The 15,841-nt window shown below is 34.9% G+C and overlaps 1 protein-coding gene across 2 annotated transcripts in view; it reads right to left on the reverse strand.

Moving 5' to 3' along the window:
- Positions 1-15,841, reverse strand: part of EDIL3 (EGF like repeats and discoidin domains 3) — a 386,777-nt gene that overhangs the window by 154,006 nt on the left and 216,930 nt on the right. For both annotated transcript variants that reach the window (XM_036279454.1, XM_036279453.1), the window contains one exon: positions 1,490-1,603. In XM_036279454.1, coding sequence (XP_036135347.1) covers positions 1,490-1,603 — 114 coding nt within the window. The remainder of the gene's footprint in view (positions 1-1,489; positions 1,604-15,841) is intronic.

A 15,841-nucleotide genomic window follows, 5' to 3' on the forward strand; every position in this document is an offset into this window, starting at 1 on the left:
TAATTTTGTTTATATACATAACCCAAAAAGAAACTCTTAAATATTTTTTTCCTTTTTTTATTTTATAAATTACCATTGTCAAAAGGAAGGAAGAGAAGAAAAGTGAGAAATAAAATTGTTACAGTGACTAAAAAGGAAGGAGTGTGTATGCACGTGTGTGGGCGTGAGTATGGGTGTTTTTAAGAAAGGAGATGTAGCCCTGGCCGGTTTGGCTCAGCGGTTGGAGCGTTGGCCCACGAACTAGAGAGACTCAGGTTCAGTTCCCATTAAGGGCACGTGCCTCAGTTGCAGTTTGTCCCTGGCTCTGGTTGGGGTTGTGTGGGTGGCAGCCACTCGATGTGTCTCTTTTACATCGATGTTTCTGTCTCTCTCTCTTCCTCCCACTCTCCCTCCCACTCCATCTGAAGGAAAATGCAAAAAAATGTCCTCGAGTGAGGATTAAAAAAAAAAAAAAGAGGAGGTGTAGTGTGCTTTTGTGTTGATCATGTTCAACTCTATATGAAATGATATCTCAATTTAGAGGAAACTATTCTGAACTAAGAGTCACAAGACCTAATTCTAGATTCTTTCTAGTCCTATTCTGTCACTAACTGTGAGAGCTAGGGCAAACCACAGAGTCTATGTGCCTCAGTTTCTGCATCTATTTCAATCTGCACTTGCCTCCTGAATTTCTATAATATTGTGATGTTCTAATGGTATAATACACATCAAAGTAGTAGCACTATGAACTGTATATAAGCGCCCAACAATTATTGAGCTGTGCATTACTATTCTCATTAGTATATATTTGTGCCCAATTCTGATGTCATCCCGTGGACCGTAACTCAGTTACTATCTTTTCCTAGTATTTTGTTTGTTTTGGGGAAGGAGAGGTGTTTCTTTGCTTCTTTGTAAACAGTTCAGGTAAATTATTTTTCTAATATTTGATCCATAATCTCAAGACTGTCTTAGGCTTCCAAGAAGAAAGATTATGTGTAAAATTCCTAATTATGTGTTGTCCAAGTCGATGTGAATCCCCCTTCACCTCTACCATTTACTTGTGATAGAGGCTATCCGGCTAGGTTGTGCCGAAGGTATTGTATAAACCAGAGTAGCCACTCTGGTGAACATTTAGGTCATACACATCCTCAAAGGCCACAGATGGGGTCCACAAGAGAGATGCACTGAAGAGCTGTTGCCCTACTTTCAGACCACAAGGTGACCATTCTTGTGCCCATCTTGTACTGATACCTATATGGAGAATATATATATTTTATATATATATATAATTAATATATATTAATATATATAATATATATAATTAATGTATATAATTATATATATTATATATATACACACACACACATTAATAACATTAAAACAACAAATATGAAATGTGCCATTTCAATAATGATGATGTCTGTAAACTATATTGATGTCCACTCAGATTCCATAATAAATGCAGGCTATGCAAATAAAACTTTACATATACATATATATAAATACTCACTGTATTGACAATTTCTTCCCATGAATTCGCCAGGGCACTCACAGGAGTAGTTAGCAGCAAGGTCTGTGCATATCCCACCATTTTTGCAAGGCTCAGCTTCACATTCATTTATGTCTGAGGAAAACAAGAAAAGTACAGAAATTGAAGTATTGGTAAAAAAAGAAAAAGATTAGTTATGGAAGTTTTGGGGCATTACAAATAAAAAAGTCTAAGTAATACTATTACATTTTGTGTTTATTAATCAGAGTCAATAATACAAATGCTGCTTAAATTTATTTAATTTAATCAAATCAACTTATTCAATTTAATCAAATTAAATCAATTACAAATGGAATTGAGAATTTAAATGAAAGACCAACAGAACTAACCTCCTCTCCAATCAGAAAATAAATATGAATAGTGTGAGGAAATAGTGTATTCTCAGAATTAAATCAAACAAATTAACCCTGATAGAAGGATGAATTGGTATCACTTATAAGATCTAGACACCTCCCCTGCAGCAACAACTGCCAATTAACACTGTCTCATTTCATCTCAATTCATTAAAATTCTAACTGACAGAGATGTTTTAGTTTCTAAATAGTTCGCTTTGATGAATGCGATGAGAAGCAAATTAGAGTTAAAAGCTAAAGCTCATCACATGCAAAGTACAATAAATGTAAATGATGATCACTTCCTACTCTCCTTTAAGTTCAAGGGTTTCTAAAGTTAGAATAACTATAGAGACTTACCGTTGACGTATACCATTATTATACCTGATGCAAAATCATTGGCAATACAAAACATTTGGCAAATTATACTAATTTCCTTGCTAATTTTGGACAACAGAGATAACGAGTATGCTGTTAAATGAAAAAGAAACAATGACTAATGCAGTCAAATATCAGTCACTAATATTTACAAATCATTCCCTCTAAGCCCAGCACCACACTGTGTTCTATGGGAGCTAGTGAAGTAGTCTGTGGACGCACAGTACTCCTCATTGCTTTCTCCTCCTATCATCTACTCCACTGAACTCCCTCTCTGCCTTTCTTTCCACAACTGTTTTTTTTTTCCCCAGTCTTCTCACAGACCTAAGTGATGTTACTTAGGAACTGTCCATTCAGTCTTTCACCTAGTCCAACTGTGAACTTGAGGGATTCAGCACCTTCCTTGCACTGATCTTTGTATCTCTACAAATGCCACACACTGTCCAGTGACCACTGGTGCCCAGTAAATGTTTCCTGATATTTCTAACAAAGGATTAGCAATAGTGGTGTGGACAGTATATATACTTTTTATTTCAGATGTATATTGTACCTTTTGATACACTACAATGTATCAAAAGGTATTTCTGAAGTCCTAGGTTTTTATAGTACTAAAGCAATATATATAATCATTAAATTATCCCCTCAAGACAAAACAAGGGCAAAATATTAGAAAAAAATCTCTTTTGCCCTTTGTTTTATAGTTTTCTTCTAAACAATATCTCATCCTGGAAACAAAGTTGTCCACTTCTCATTCTAAGTTTACTGTACAAATTTTGGTCTAAAATTCCTTAGACGGAGGATGACTTTCTCTGAAAAAGCCATTCTTTTTGGTGCCTGGTTGATTGTCACAGCTTAAGAGTAAAAACAATTCAAAGCTGTGTTCAGAAAAAATTAAAATAATTTGGCTATATCATCAAATAATAAAATAAAATATACCCAGAATCTGCTAGTCTCTAAAAAGAGCTGTGCGCTATACAGAGAGTCCCAAATATTTAACACTAAAACTCTCCAGAAATAAAAAAAAAAATAAGGAAGAAAGGAGTTATTTATGTTCTTATCTGATGTAACATTTAGCTCTTTTTAGTCATGTCAAAATTTCACTGTCTTTATATTGAACTCACACAAACTATTTTCATTAAATTTTTAAAGTGGCATAAGAGTCTCTGTTATTTTTTATTTATTTTTTTTTATTTTTGCAAGCTCAATGTAAGATAATGACAATGTTTTGCAACTTTAACATGCCTGATATGTTTTTCCCTTGATCATATCTACTAAAATTTGTTTTAGATGAGAATATGTTAATGGCTGATAAGTTAAACCTTTATGACTTAGAGAGTACGTTGCCTCATTGTATAAGTTAGATATAAAAGGTTATTCTTTTATATACTGATAAAGGAGAAACTGAGTATTGATATCTGAAGATCACATAAAGGAAATATAATTTGATCTTAAACTTGAAGGGAAGGCTTAATTAGGATCAATAAGGACGAGATGAAGATGGTGGTATATTTCCAAGAAGGAAACCAAGCTGAGAAACAGCTTTGAAGAGAACTGTCCATGGTGTGATGGTGTGTTCAGGTACAGGAATAGCCCAGTTCGTCTGGAGCAGAGAATGGGAAGAGGAGTGCTGTTGACCACATCCAAGGATGCAGAGAGGGAGCAGACTATGAAGAACCCTTATTGCCAACCGAGGGAACTGGCCTTTATCTCCTGGAAATGGATGGTAGGGTACTTTCTGCATTCTTGTACTTTAGAAAGACCTAATGAAACCATATGTGGGATGGGCTTAAGAAACGAGAAAAGGGAGGCAGGACGGACACACACACACACACACACACACACACACACACACACACTGTAATCCTCACCCAAGAGTATGTTGTTTTTATTGATTTTAGAGAGAAAAGGAACCAGAGAGAGAAGCATGATGTGGGAGAGGAACATCAATGGGTTGCCTCCCATACACACCCAGAACAGGGATCAAACTTTCAATCTAGGTATGTGCCTTGACTGGGATGGAACCCACAACCTTTTGGTGTATGGGATAGTGCTCCAACTGAGTATCACTGGCCAGGGCACATCAAATATTTTAATTCTCAGGTAAGAGGCTCAAAGCATATTCTCATTTTAAAATTGAATTACATCATGAGTAAAATCAAACCCAGTTCTTGCTGCTTTGAAATGTTAATAGATGGAAGTTTTCATAATGCATGATGTAAGAACATCAAGAGTTAAAACATATACATTAAGGATGTGCAGGCACCCTTATTTTTAGCCTCCTTGCATCTACCAAGTCTTTACACAATAAATTGTATTTACATGTGTTAATGTGAATCTAATCAAGACTAATCGACCTTTAAACTTTCTGCCTGTTCTTCAGGACAGATCTACAATGGTCAACAAAGGAAGTTATAATTAGGAATACATCTGATTCTAAAGAAAAACAAACAGTTACACCTTTACCCAGATGTCACCATGAGGTAAGATAAACTGGATTTGCATTGCTGAAGTGAAATTGCTTATAGCCATCCTCAATTGTGATAGAGAAGGACGTTTTATTGTTCGGGCATTTTTCAATTTTTTTAAAACTAAACAAATTACCTTAAATTTAAATTTATAAAAACACAAATGTCATATTAAGTGAGTTATGTTCTTTAATATAGTAGCAAAATAAGTAAAACATTTCTACATATGTACATATTTGGTAACACGTAGGCTCATAGAACAGATGCAAATTACAGGAAAGCAGTTATACATTAGCGTAATGTAGGAATTCTTTCAGTGGTGAAGGCTATTTGCACTGTGATTAACACAGCAAGCAATCTAAGTGGAAACAGATCTCAATTTGAATAAATCATGTTTAATTATAGACTAGATATAAATGTTCACAGAACATAATGTAATGAAATGAAAATTAAACATCTTTGTAATAAATCACATATATTTCTCTTTTTCACAAATTAAGGCATTATCATTTCCAGAAAGAAAGTTCACATCAAGTACAAATATACTAGACTCTACTAGACTATTTTTATAACTAAGAAGAACTTGACATAGCAGTTCTCAAATAAAATAGAAATTTCCATATTTGGTCATATTTATAGTTCATTTATAATAATAATAGCTATCATTTTTTGAGGTCTTGGCTTCTATGATTGCCTAATGAGAAATGTTTTAAAAAACCCACAATTTTACTGAAAATTGGATTTTATAATCAAGACACCAGCTGAATCCTGATGTCTCCCTCTTAACATAGAAAACTTGACTGCCCAATGTCTAGTCTGACTGAGACACAGTAACAAGAGCTGAATCTGAATTTCCAGATGTACCTTTTATTGGGTACAGACACACCTTTTATTGGGTGTGGGGGTGAGGGTCGTGGAGGAAGAAGAAAATAAGGTAAAAAAGACCAGAGAGGAAGAGACAGAGTTTGGTTCAAACTCAACTGTATGAGTTTGAACCAAAAAGGTAGTTAGTCCTCAAGGATCCCCATGCCCTTCGCTCTGTTGTACACAAACTACACGGAGGCATTCACTTGAATATGTATAAGTTAGACTCTTTATCTTTACCGTTATGTCACACTTAGCCCATTTTATGCAGATTTGTAAAGGTGTGCTCCTAGTCTACCCTCTTTGTCTTGAGCTTTGCTAACAAATAATTGGTCAGATAATTACCATTTCATTTTTGTGGTGAGGATATTTAAGATCTAGTCTCTTAGAAATATTCAAGTATATAATACAGTGTTATTAGCTATAATCACCATACTGGACATTAGATTCCCAAATTTATTAATCTTATCACTGGAAGGTTGTACTCTTTGAGCAGTATTTCCTCATTTCCCTATCCACCCATGGCAACCACTACTCTACTCTCTATTTCTCTGAGTTTGTCTTTTTTAGTTTCCACGTATAAGTGAGATCATACTCACTTGTCTCTAAGTTCACTTAGCATAATGCTCTCAAGGTGTATTAAAGTTGTCACAAATGGCAGAATTTTCTCTTTTCTCATGGCTGAATAATATTCCTCTGTGTGTGTGTGTGTGTGTGTGTGTGTGTGTGGTGTGTATTACATCTTCTTTATCTATTCATCTACTGATAGACACAGGTTGTTTCCATATCTTGGCTACTGTGAGTAATGCTATGTAAAACAGAACTGATGTTTCCCCCAAAATTAAAACTAGAACTACCATATAATCCAGCAATCCAGCTTCTGTGTAGAGATCCAAAGAAATTGAAATCAGGATCTCATGAAGATATTGGCTTAGAATATTTTGAATACTGACAACTATTTAGAGCAGGACATTCAATCCTTCTTAGGACAGAAATCCACCTAACCTTTCCATCAGTGGAGACAAAGACAACTTAATTCAATCATGAACCAGTTTCCTTTTCATCCCCAAGTATATCCAGGCCCCATGAGCATCAAGAAGGAACAACTGAGTCTCTGGCTGAGCAGCATCATTTTTATATATTGAAAGCATACCATGATAAAGACTTTTCTTTTCCTTTGCAAAGAAGTGATTTCTCAACTTCCTCATTCCCTTCCCTTGGGCTGTCTTTTCTCCCTGCGATATTGTTATTGACTGTTAATTAGCCAGCAAGAGCTTTTTTCAAGAGCCTGTTATATTTGATCCTTAATAACACATCTTCCCTGGGCTCCCCATTAGCTATTAAATATTCTCCAGACCTCCTGTGAGTGATTGCCTTTTAAAATTTGACCTTTTATTTTTGTTCTTATCTAAAGCCCATGGTTTTTCAATTTCTCTTGTAAGGCTGAACAAATTATGATGAATTTCTAGAAATTCTGTTCAAACACTCAAATACTGAATTTAATTATGTCATAAGCAGAATTATCTACAGGATTTCCCAGTCATTTCTGGGCCAGTTCCTTATATTTTTAATTTTGTGTGCTTAAATTCTCTTCTAATCTGGCATTCTGCTATATTATTAGTAATTCATTTTAAAGTAGCAAATTAAAATTCGCATTTTCCATCAGAACATATCACACTCAAACTTTTCATAATAATTTATTCGTAATCTTCATTTACCAAAACAACAACATTAAAAAAACCCAAGAGGTATTTATCCATCAAAACTTTCTAACAGAGATCATATTGTCTTGTCATCTCTATCTTATCATCCTAGCAATTAAGATTTCAATTTAGATGCAAAAATCTTTTGAGACAAAGAATTGAGACAGCACCCAATTCTCTAGGATGTTTCTCTATATAATTAATTCTACAAGGCCTATTTTCCTTAATCAGATATTTGGTCAGAAGGACAATAGAGTTATCCCAGGGTACGTATAAAGCTAAAAAACAGGTGAGATAGAAGAAGGATTGGGAAGGAGGTAATCAGGATGGTGCTTTAACTCAAATATTTAAGGCCTTAAAATTTTATAAGTAAAAATTATATGAGGCCCGGTTGGTGTGGCTCAGTGGCTGAGCATTGACCCATGCACCAAGAGGTCACCAGTTCGATTCCCTGTCAAGGCATATGCCCAGGTTGTGGGTTAAATCCCCGGTGGGGAGCATGCAGGAGGCGGCCAATCGATGTTCTCGCTCATTGATGTCTCTATCTCCCTCTCCCTCTCCTTTCCCCTCTCTCTAAAATAAATAAAGGAAAAAAATTAAAAAGGTATATGAAAACATACAATAGAAGCCAAAAAGAACCAATGTCTGGTGAAAATTTCCCGCAAAGAGAGGACATTCTCAAAGGACATTGCCTTAGGGATATGCAGTGTAGTAACTGCAATAAGTATTTGCTCATTGGTATGAAAGAACTGAGATTATAAGAAACTGGGAGAGTCATTAACTATAAAATTACAGTGAGTCCCTTGATTGGGACAAGTATACCAGCCTACTTTTATAAAGGTGCTATTTAGGAAAATGGAGTTAAAACCATGCTTCTTTCAAAATATAGAACTTTAAAACCATACCAACGACTGGTGGGGAAAAAATTAATTCACTTAAAATATGGTGTTGAAGTAGATCTCTATGGATACCCTGATATAACAGAAAGATAAATAAATGGGTCCTAAAGAAAATTAAGTCTGAAACATTGCTGGAGGCAAAAAAGACAAAACTAAAGCTATCCCACTTCTAGACACATCATGACAAGCAATTATGCTGGGAAAGATAGCAGGCAGCAGCAAACAAGGAAGACCAAATATGAGATGTATTAACTCCATAAAAAGAGCCACAGGCATGAGTTTACAGGAGCTAAGCAGGATGTTGAGGACAGGAAATTGTGGCCATCACTTATTCGTAGGGTTTCCGGGAGATAGAGCTGATTCAACAGCACATAACACCAAAGCAAAGGACCCACACCAGAGATTCTGACTTAAGTGGACTTGGATGGCATGAAGGCAGTGACATTTTTATGTAGTAATCCAGATAATTCTAAGTGTAGCCAGGGTTGATGAACACTAAGTAGAAACTCTGTGTATGAAGCCTATCATCCATCCACCCTTAGTTTCTGTGCTAGGTGCTAAGAATACCGAGATTAATGTCTTGGTCCCTTCCTTTTCTCAAGGCTTTTACTGTAAATGGATAAGGAAATAATCAGGTACAATGTAAGTAAAAAAACTTCTACCAGGAGAATGAATGTGCAGTTTCTCAAAAGAACTCCAGTTATCAATAACTCATTCAGTCTAGCAGGCTAGAAAATGTTGAGTTTTAGAGGAGGAGTCTTGCAAACTGGGGAAAATATTTCTCAGTTATCTGGAGTTATAAATAATTTACTCCATAAAGTTATTTTTCTAAATTCATATGTGTCTCACTCTGCAGATCTGAGAGTGAATCATATATGTTCTGATTTCCTACTTTTACTATTGTGTATTATCATTTTACATTTTTTAAATATTCATAATACTTTATCCAAAATTAACCATTCTATTCTGTCAACTGCATGTTAAATTAGTATATTTGCACATTTCTCTACTTTTAGTGGTCAATATTAGTGATCAACAATTTTGAATTCTTTATATTGAGTCATCAGACCCATAATAGGCTGAGATGGAATTCACATTCACAGGGGAAGAATAGCTGTGATTCATATGGCTGTCTTCACTCACGAACTCACTCACTGACACATTAAAATTTTGATGAGCACATTTTTCTATGAATTAGGCTTCAAAATATATGATTGGATAGGTCAATAAATAGGAATAGTTCCTGTTCTAAGAGATCTCACTTCCTCTAATTCTATTCAGGAAAGAGATAATTGTAATAGAACATAGTGATTTCCTATGCAACACTGTGTACAAGATGTTCTGTGATCGTAGACGAGGCAGGGGCATGCCTAGGGGGACGGGGAAGTAACATGCAGAACGTAGTATTCTGTTGGTGCTAAAAAGATTAGCAGTGTTTTAGATGTGTTAAAGTGGGAAGGAACGTAAAATAACACAATGTTTTCAGAGAAACCTGACCACCCTTAAATGTCTGGATATTCACAGGGATTATAGGTGTAGAACTACTAGGGATGGTAGTTACCAGGTAGTCTGGAACCAGATTTTTATGGCCTTACAAATCAAGTTAAGGAGTGTGAACTTTAATCTTTGGGTACTGGGGAGTGAATACAGAATTCAAAAAGTGAGAAAGGGAGCTTAGAGTTGAATAGATCTGGTTTTTACAAAGCTCCTTCACATATTCTAGAATTTCATTACTGGTAACTTTTTGGAAAAAATAATTCAATATGTCACAAGAAAAATGTATGTTTAGTCCATGACACTCAGACCACATAATATGGTGACTACAGCCATATATCTTTAAACATTTAGCTTTGTTTGAAATGCATGCAGATTTCCTAACATTTAAGGCAATATTTAGCCAATAAAAATACATGATACCTATGTAATATTTTGCTCATAGTAACACAAAAATAGTTTATCTGAAATTCAAATTTACCTGGACAACCCATATTTGATCTGGGAATCCTACTTGAATTGTCAGCTAGAATGTAATTTATCTAAATTTTCTTTCTTGCTGTTTATATTAGCACAGTAATTTTCAGCATATGGTCATATTTTTTATTTTCAAGAGACCCCAAGGAAAATTACCCACAGTGAAAATCATTATTGATGACGAGTCTTTCTCAGATTTTTGCTCAAACTAAAATCCACTGCTTACATTCTGCAAATTGGTGCATCACCTTTATAGTTTACTTCTATGTAACCTTCAATAATACACATATGGACAAACAGCACTTCAGGATGACAACTACTGACAACAATAAGCACATCCACCCACATGTAGATTATTTAATATGTGCCAAACATTGTTCTGTGTTTTATATCTAACATCACACCTTCTCAGCTAGTTACTGTTATCATAACTGTTTTACAGAGGAGGGAATCAACATTTTTAAAAACTTGCCCAGAATCACAGAGGTGGTAAAAATGAGATTAAAATTCAGATAATGTTTCTCAAGAAGCCATTCACTAGTACACTCCACCACCACTGTGAAAGATTGATACTCCCAATTCACCACACTTCATATTTGCCTTCAAGGTACCAGTTTATGTGCTGAGGACAACAGAGAGGGGATGATGTGTGGTCCTTGATCTCAAAATGTCTGTAATGTTCTACAAATATTAGCATTGCTGCTCTGGGACAGACTCTAGTCCTAAAATCTTAATTAGTAAGAGTTTTTTCCTCTATTCCACTTAGTAATTTTTCTCAAAACCTTAAGTGGTTTGGGCTTAATGAGCACCTGTTCTTTTATTCCTGAAATCTATAACTGCTCTATACAGAAATAGATTTATTTGGCTCTTATATTCTGTTGTGCATGCCTTTAACTTTACATTCAGATAAAGGAGATGTGTTTGTTTTTGCTTCTTTATAGAGGGCACGAGTATATTTCTTATCTGTACAACTGAAAAGTTTTATTTTTCAGGGGTAACAATTCACATTATTTAAAAATCTATTTGAAAGATAGCATAATTACAAACAAGTACATACAATGACAGTTAAATGAATTATCATTAAAATATAAGCTGTGTAACCACCACCAAGGTCAAACACAAAATCCCTGCCAGCACTCCAAAATCCCTCAGGTGGCCCATCCATTCACAGCATCCCCACCAGCCTCACCAAGGTAACAATTTCCTGCTCACCAAGGCTATCACAGCCTCACTCTCTGTATAGTTTATTAGTGTCATTCTTTGAATGTGCATTCTCAAACATTATCATTTATTCTCTCCTACGTTTGAATTGTGCAGTAAAGAAAGCATTCAGTATGTGCTCTGTTGTTTGTGGCTTCATTCATGATGTTGCTGCGGGTGGTTGCAGCGAATTCATTTTCATTGGCTTATAGCATTTCACAGTAAAAGTTATCACACTGCACCTTATGTTTCTATTTTTATAAAACACAGACTAACACTTCAAGGCTTGTTACTTTTTTTATAAAGATGAGGAGCAACAGCTAAACGTATGGAGGACAGGATAATAATATTAGTATTAGCACTTTTTCTTTGTTTCTAAATAAAACTTAAATAAAACTTGCTCTTCAAAGTTAGGAAAGTTTAATCTCCAAACAATACAAATTACTCTTTGATTTGTAAACTGTGTATTGTGCAGATGAAAATATTAGAACAGAAATGTGCAATCTGTGCCATAAATTAAAGAGAAAAAGCAAATATCAACACATCATGGTTTTTCTACCTATGGACGGACATGTTCTCTAGAAAATGTACTTTTACGCCAAACTATCAAATTCTGCATTCAGTTTTAGAAAGTTTAGGACCCCCTGAACCTTACCTGTTTCCCTTTATGTTGTTAATGGCATTTGTTTGGTTGCTGGAAATAAAAGAATCGGTGCGTGTGCTTATACGTGTCTCAGTGCATAAGTGTATCGATTTTTGTCTGAGTATACTTAGGACTGAAATAGCTGAGCCACTTATATATTTAGTATATGATACTAAAATGGTTTCTAAAGTGGTCTTACCAACTTGCATTCAGTCAGCAATTTAATTCATAATATTTTTAAAGATGCAAACTGCATGAAACTTATAGGTAACCACTTATTTCACTTGATATACAAGTTGTAAGTAGTAAGGCTAAAATGACAATATGTCTTTTTAAGATATATTTCTACCAAGCTAGGCTTTTAAGGGAATAAATGAAAACTTTCAATTTACCAGGTTGAATTATTTTCTCTTCAGTGACCATGCATTTTAAAAAATAGTTAACTTATACTAAAAATGATGAACTACTGAAAGCATGTAGGAATGACACATTTAAATAACAGGCACAGATTCAGTTAAATTTTGTACATGCTGAAAAGAAACTCACTTAACTAATTTCTTAAAAATAACTCTATGAATCAATGATCACCTAAAGACACATGTAGACTCAGATCATAAAATAAGAATACTTCCTGTTCCTACATTTCAATATCTTTGAATTTTTATATTATAAGCATAATTAAAAGTGATGCCCCAAAATAATGGATTTTATTATATTTTGATAGCCACTATCAGGATTAAATTAAGTAATTTATGAGAAAAATATATTGTAAACTATCAGGACTGTAAAAAAAATGATTCACATTATTATAATATGGGTTAATCCATATTCATATTTTTCTGTTAAATGTTTCTTGTTTATGCTACTGAATGCAAATGTAGGTCATTTTTAATGAGATTTTTGTATGCACATACGTCTACTTTTGGGGTTATCATCAGAGTAAATAAATGGTGGCATTTTCATAAATATTCTACAGACAAGCAGCCTTATCTTGGAGAAGCATGAAAGATAGTATTTATTCCCATTACTGCTAAGCTCATGGAAATTTTGATCCACTGAATGGAGTTATTGAATAGATACTCTTGAATATATTTCATCCTAAAGTGGTAACACCAAGCAAAACAGAGACAGACTCATAGACAGTAGACAAACAGCTCAGGGGTTGTGGACATAGGATGAGGGATCGAGCAAAGGAGAAAAAACAGAGAGAGCGAGCGAGAGAGAATTCATGGACAACAGTGTGGTGATTGCAGGGGTGGAGGGGGAATGGGTGGAAGAGGTAGAGGGCATAGAGGGGATAAAAAGTAATAGAAAAAAATTAAATTACATTAAATAACTAGAACATCAAATTTATACATTTTGGTTGACAAATCGCTGAGACTTACGAATGACAGACATAAATGGCCGGTAAATACAGAGAATGTTTCTTCTTAACTCCTAGGAATTTCAGTTCCCACCAAAGTGAAAGAGCTGAGTGACTTAATTCCTCTCAATTCCAGAATCTCATCTACATCATTACAGGAGTGTTCTTGGCTTCCTGGCAGAGCTAGAGGCAACAAAACCTCTGCCACAGTCAAGCCACCATGGAAGTAGCTGCTCCAAGCAATCAACTCCCTCCTCAGTGCCAAGGGAGTGGTGCTGACATGCCATTCCTTTCTATATTCCATTTCTCTTCCATATTTATTGTTAAGTATGCCAAACAGGCATATTTTCTTCATTAAAAGCGATAAGGTTGCCATTCAAGAGAATTTCTGCTTTTGGCCAAGACAAAGTATTAGAGACCAGGTCTGCCCCCTGCCTGAAATAACAGAATAAATAAAACAGGAAAAATTTATGAAAGAACAGTTTTCAAGACATTAGACATTAAGAAAGAAAGAACGATCATAGGCCAGGTGGACCCTAAAATTGCCCAGGTTTACTGTCTTAAGAGGGATTCCAGGTCACAGCACAGGGAGGAATAATACAGGTGGAGCCTAGAAGACTCTTTGAGTTGCAGAGAGCTGAGAGGAGAGGGTTGCCCAGAGACAGCACACAGCCACCTGCATAGCCTGTCCCAAATACTGGAGTGCCTCTGCAGGATTTAGGGGAGTCTGGATCAGCTCAGGAAGTGAGGGGACTACTGAGGAAAGAACCATCTAAATGCACTAGAGGGCGCAATACCTGGAGATCACACAAGCCAGGAAAACTCCCTTCAGTTAGACTGGAAAATAAACTAATTCATAGGCCTTTGGGCAGAGGACTTGGAAAGTCCTTGCCTGCCTAGTGGGGAATAATTACTCCTGGACTAAACACCTCATTGATCCTGCTGACAGTCTTATAAGCAAGACCCAGAAGGATCAAACTGTTTCCAAGTACTTAACTGTGTAAGCGAACTAAGATCAAGAAGATATATAGGACTACAGAGTATCTAGCACTCAACAAGGTTAAATTCATGTCTGGAATCCAGTCGAGATTAATAGGCATGGAGAAAAGCAGGAGCAAACCACATATTAGATTTAGCAGGCAAAGATATTAAAATGTTAACTAGAGACATGAAAAATATAAAGAAACCCAAATCAAACTTCCAAAGATGAAAACTATAATGTGTGAAATGAACAGTACACTAGAAGAAAATAAAGCAATTAGACATTGCAGAAAAAAAGATTAGTGAACTTTAAAAGCATAATAGAAACTATAAAGAATAAAACAGAGAAAAAATGAAACGTTACTGAGTTGTGGAACACAAGTGTAAGTAGCTTAAAACTGACATGATTGAAGTTCCTGGAAAGAAGGCAGAAAAATATTGGAATAGATAATGGCTAAAATTTTTCCAAATATGATGAAAACTATAGCCACAGATTCAAGCAACACAATAAATCCCCAGCACCAGAAATATAAAGAAAAGTACACAAAAGCATGTCATGATTATAAAAAAAAAAGGTAAAAGTAAGTCTTTAGATAAATGTAGTCTTCAATAAATGCTTGTATTACGAATAAATAGCTATATGCAAAAAAATTCTAGATCCATATCTAATACTATATACAAAAATTAACTCAAAATGGATTGTAGACCTAAAACTATATATATGTGTGGTTTTGTGGGAGAAAATTGTTCAGGGCTCAGTTTAGACAAAATTTTCTAGTTAAAGCTCAAAAGGATGAGCCATTAAAATGAATAAATTGCACTTTATCAAAATTATAAAATCCTGCTCTTCAAAATTTTAAGATAATGAAAAGGCAAGCCATAGATTGAAAGAATATGTTTTCAAATAAAATATCTAATAAAGCTTGTATCCAGAATGTATAAAGAATGATCAAAACTGAGTGGGAAGAGCATAAACAATAAAAAAAACCTAGTCAAAGATTTGAACAGCTGGCCAGTATGGTTCAAGGCTGAGCATTGACTCATGCACCAAGAGGTTGCCAGTTCAATTTCTGGTCAGGGCACACGCACAGGTTGTGGGCCCATACCCCAGAGGGGGGCATGCAGGAGGTGGCTAATCAATGTTCTCTCTCATTAATGTTTCTATCTCTCTCTCCCTCTCCCTAAAAGTCAATAAATAAAAAATAAAAAATATTTGAACACTTTACAAAAGAATATATATATATATATATATATACACACACACAAACACACAGACATATATATATCATATAATGAATAAAAATATGAAAAGATATGTGACATCATTTGTCATTAGAGAAATAAAGATTAAAACCAAAAAGAGATATTATTAAATAACTATTACAATGGCTAAGAAACAAAACATAACAAAAAACAAAAAAAAAACTGACCATAACAAGTATTGGTGAAGATGCAGATGAATTAATCTCTCATTACTGTTGGTCAGAATGTAAAATAATAAATCAATTTAGGAA

Source organism: Molossus molossus, unplaced genomic scaffold, assembly GCF_014108415.1.
Source record: "Molossus molossus isolate mMolMol1 unplaced genomic scaffold, mMolMol1.p scaffold_m16_p_3, whole genome shotgun sequence".
NCBI lineage: Eukaryota > Metazoa > Chordata > Mammalia > Chiroptera > Molossidae > Molossus > Molossus molossus.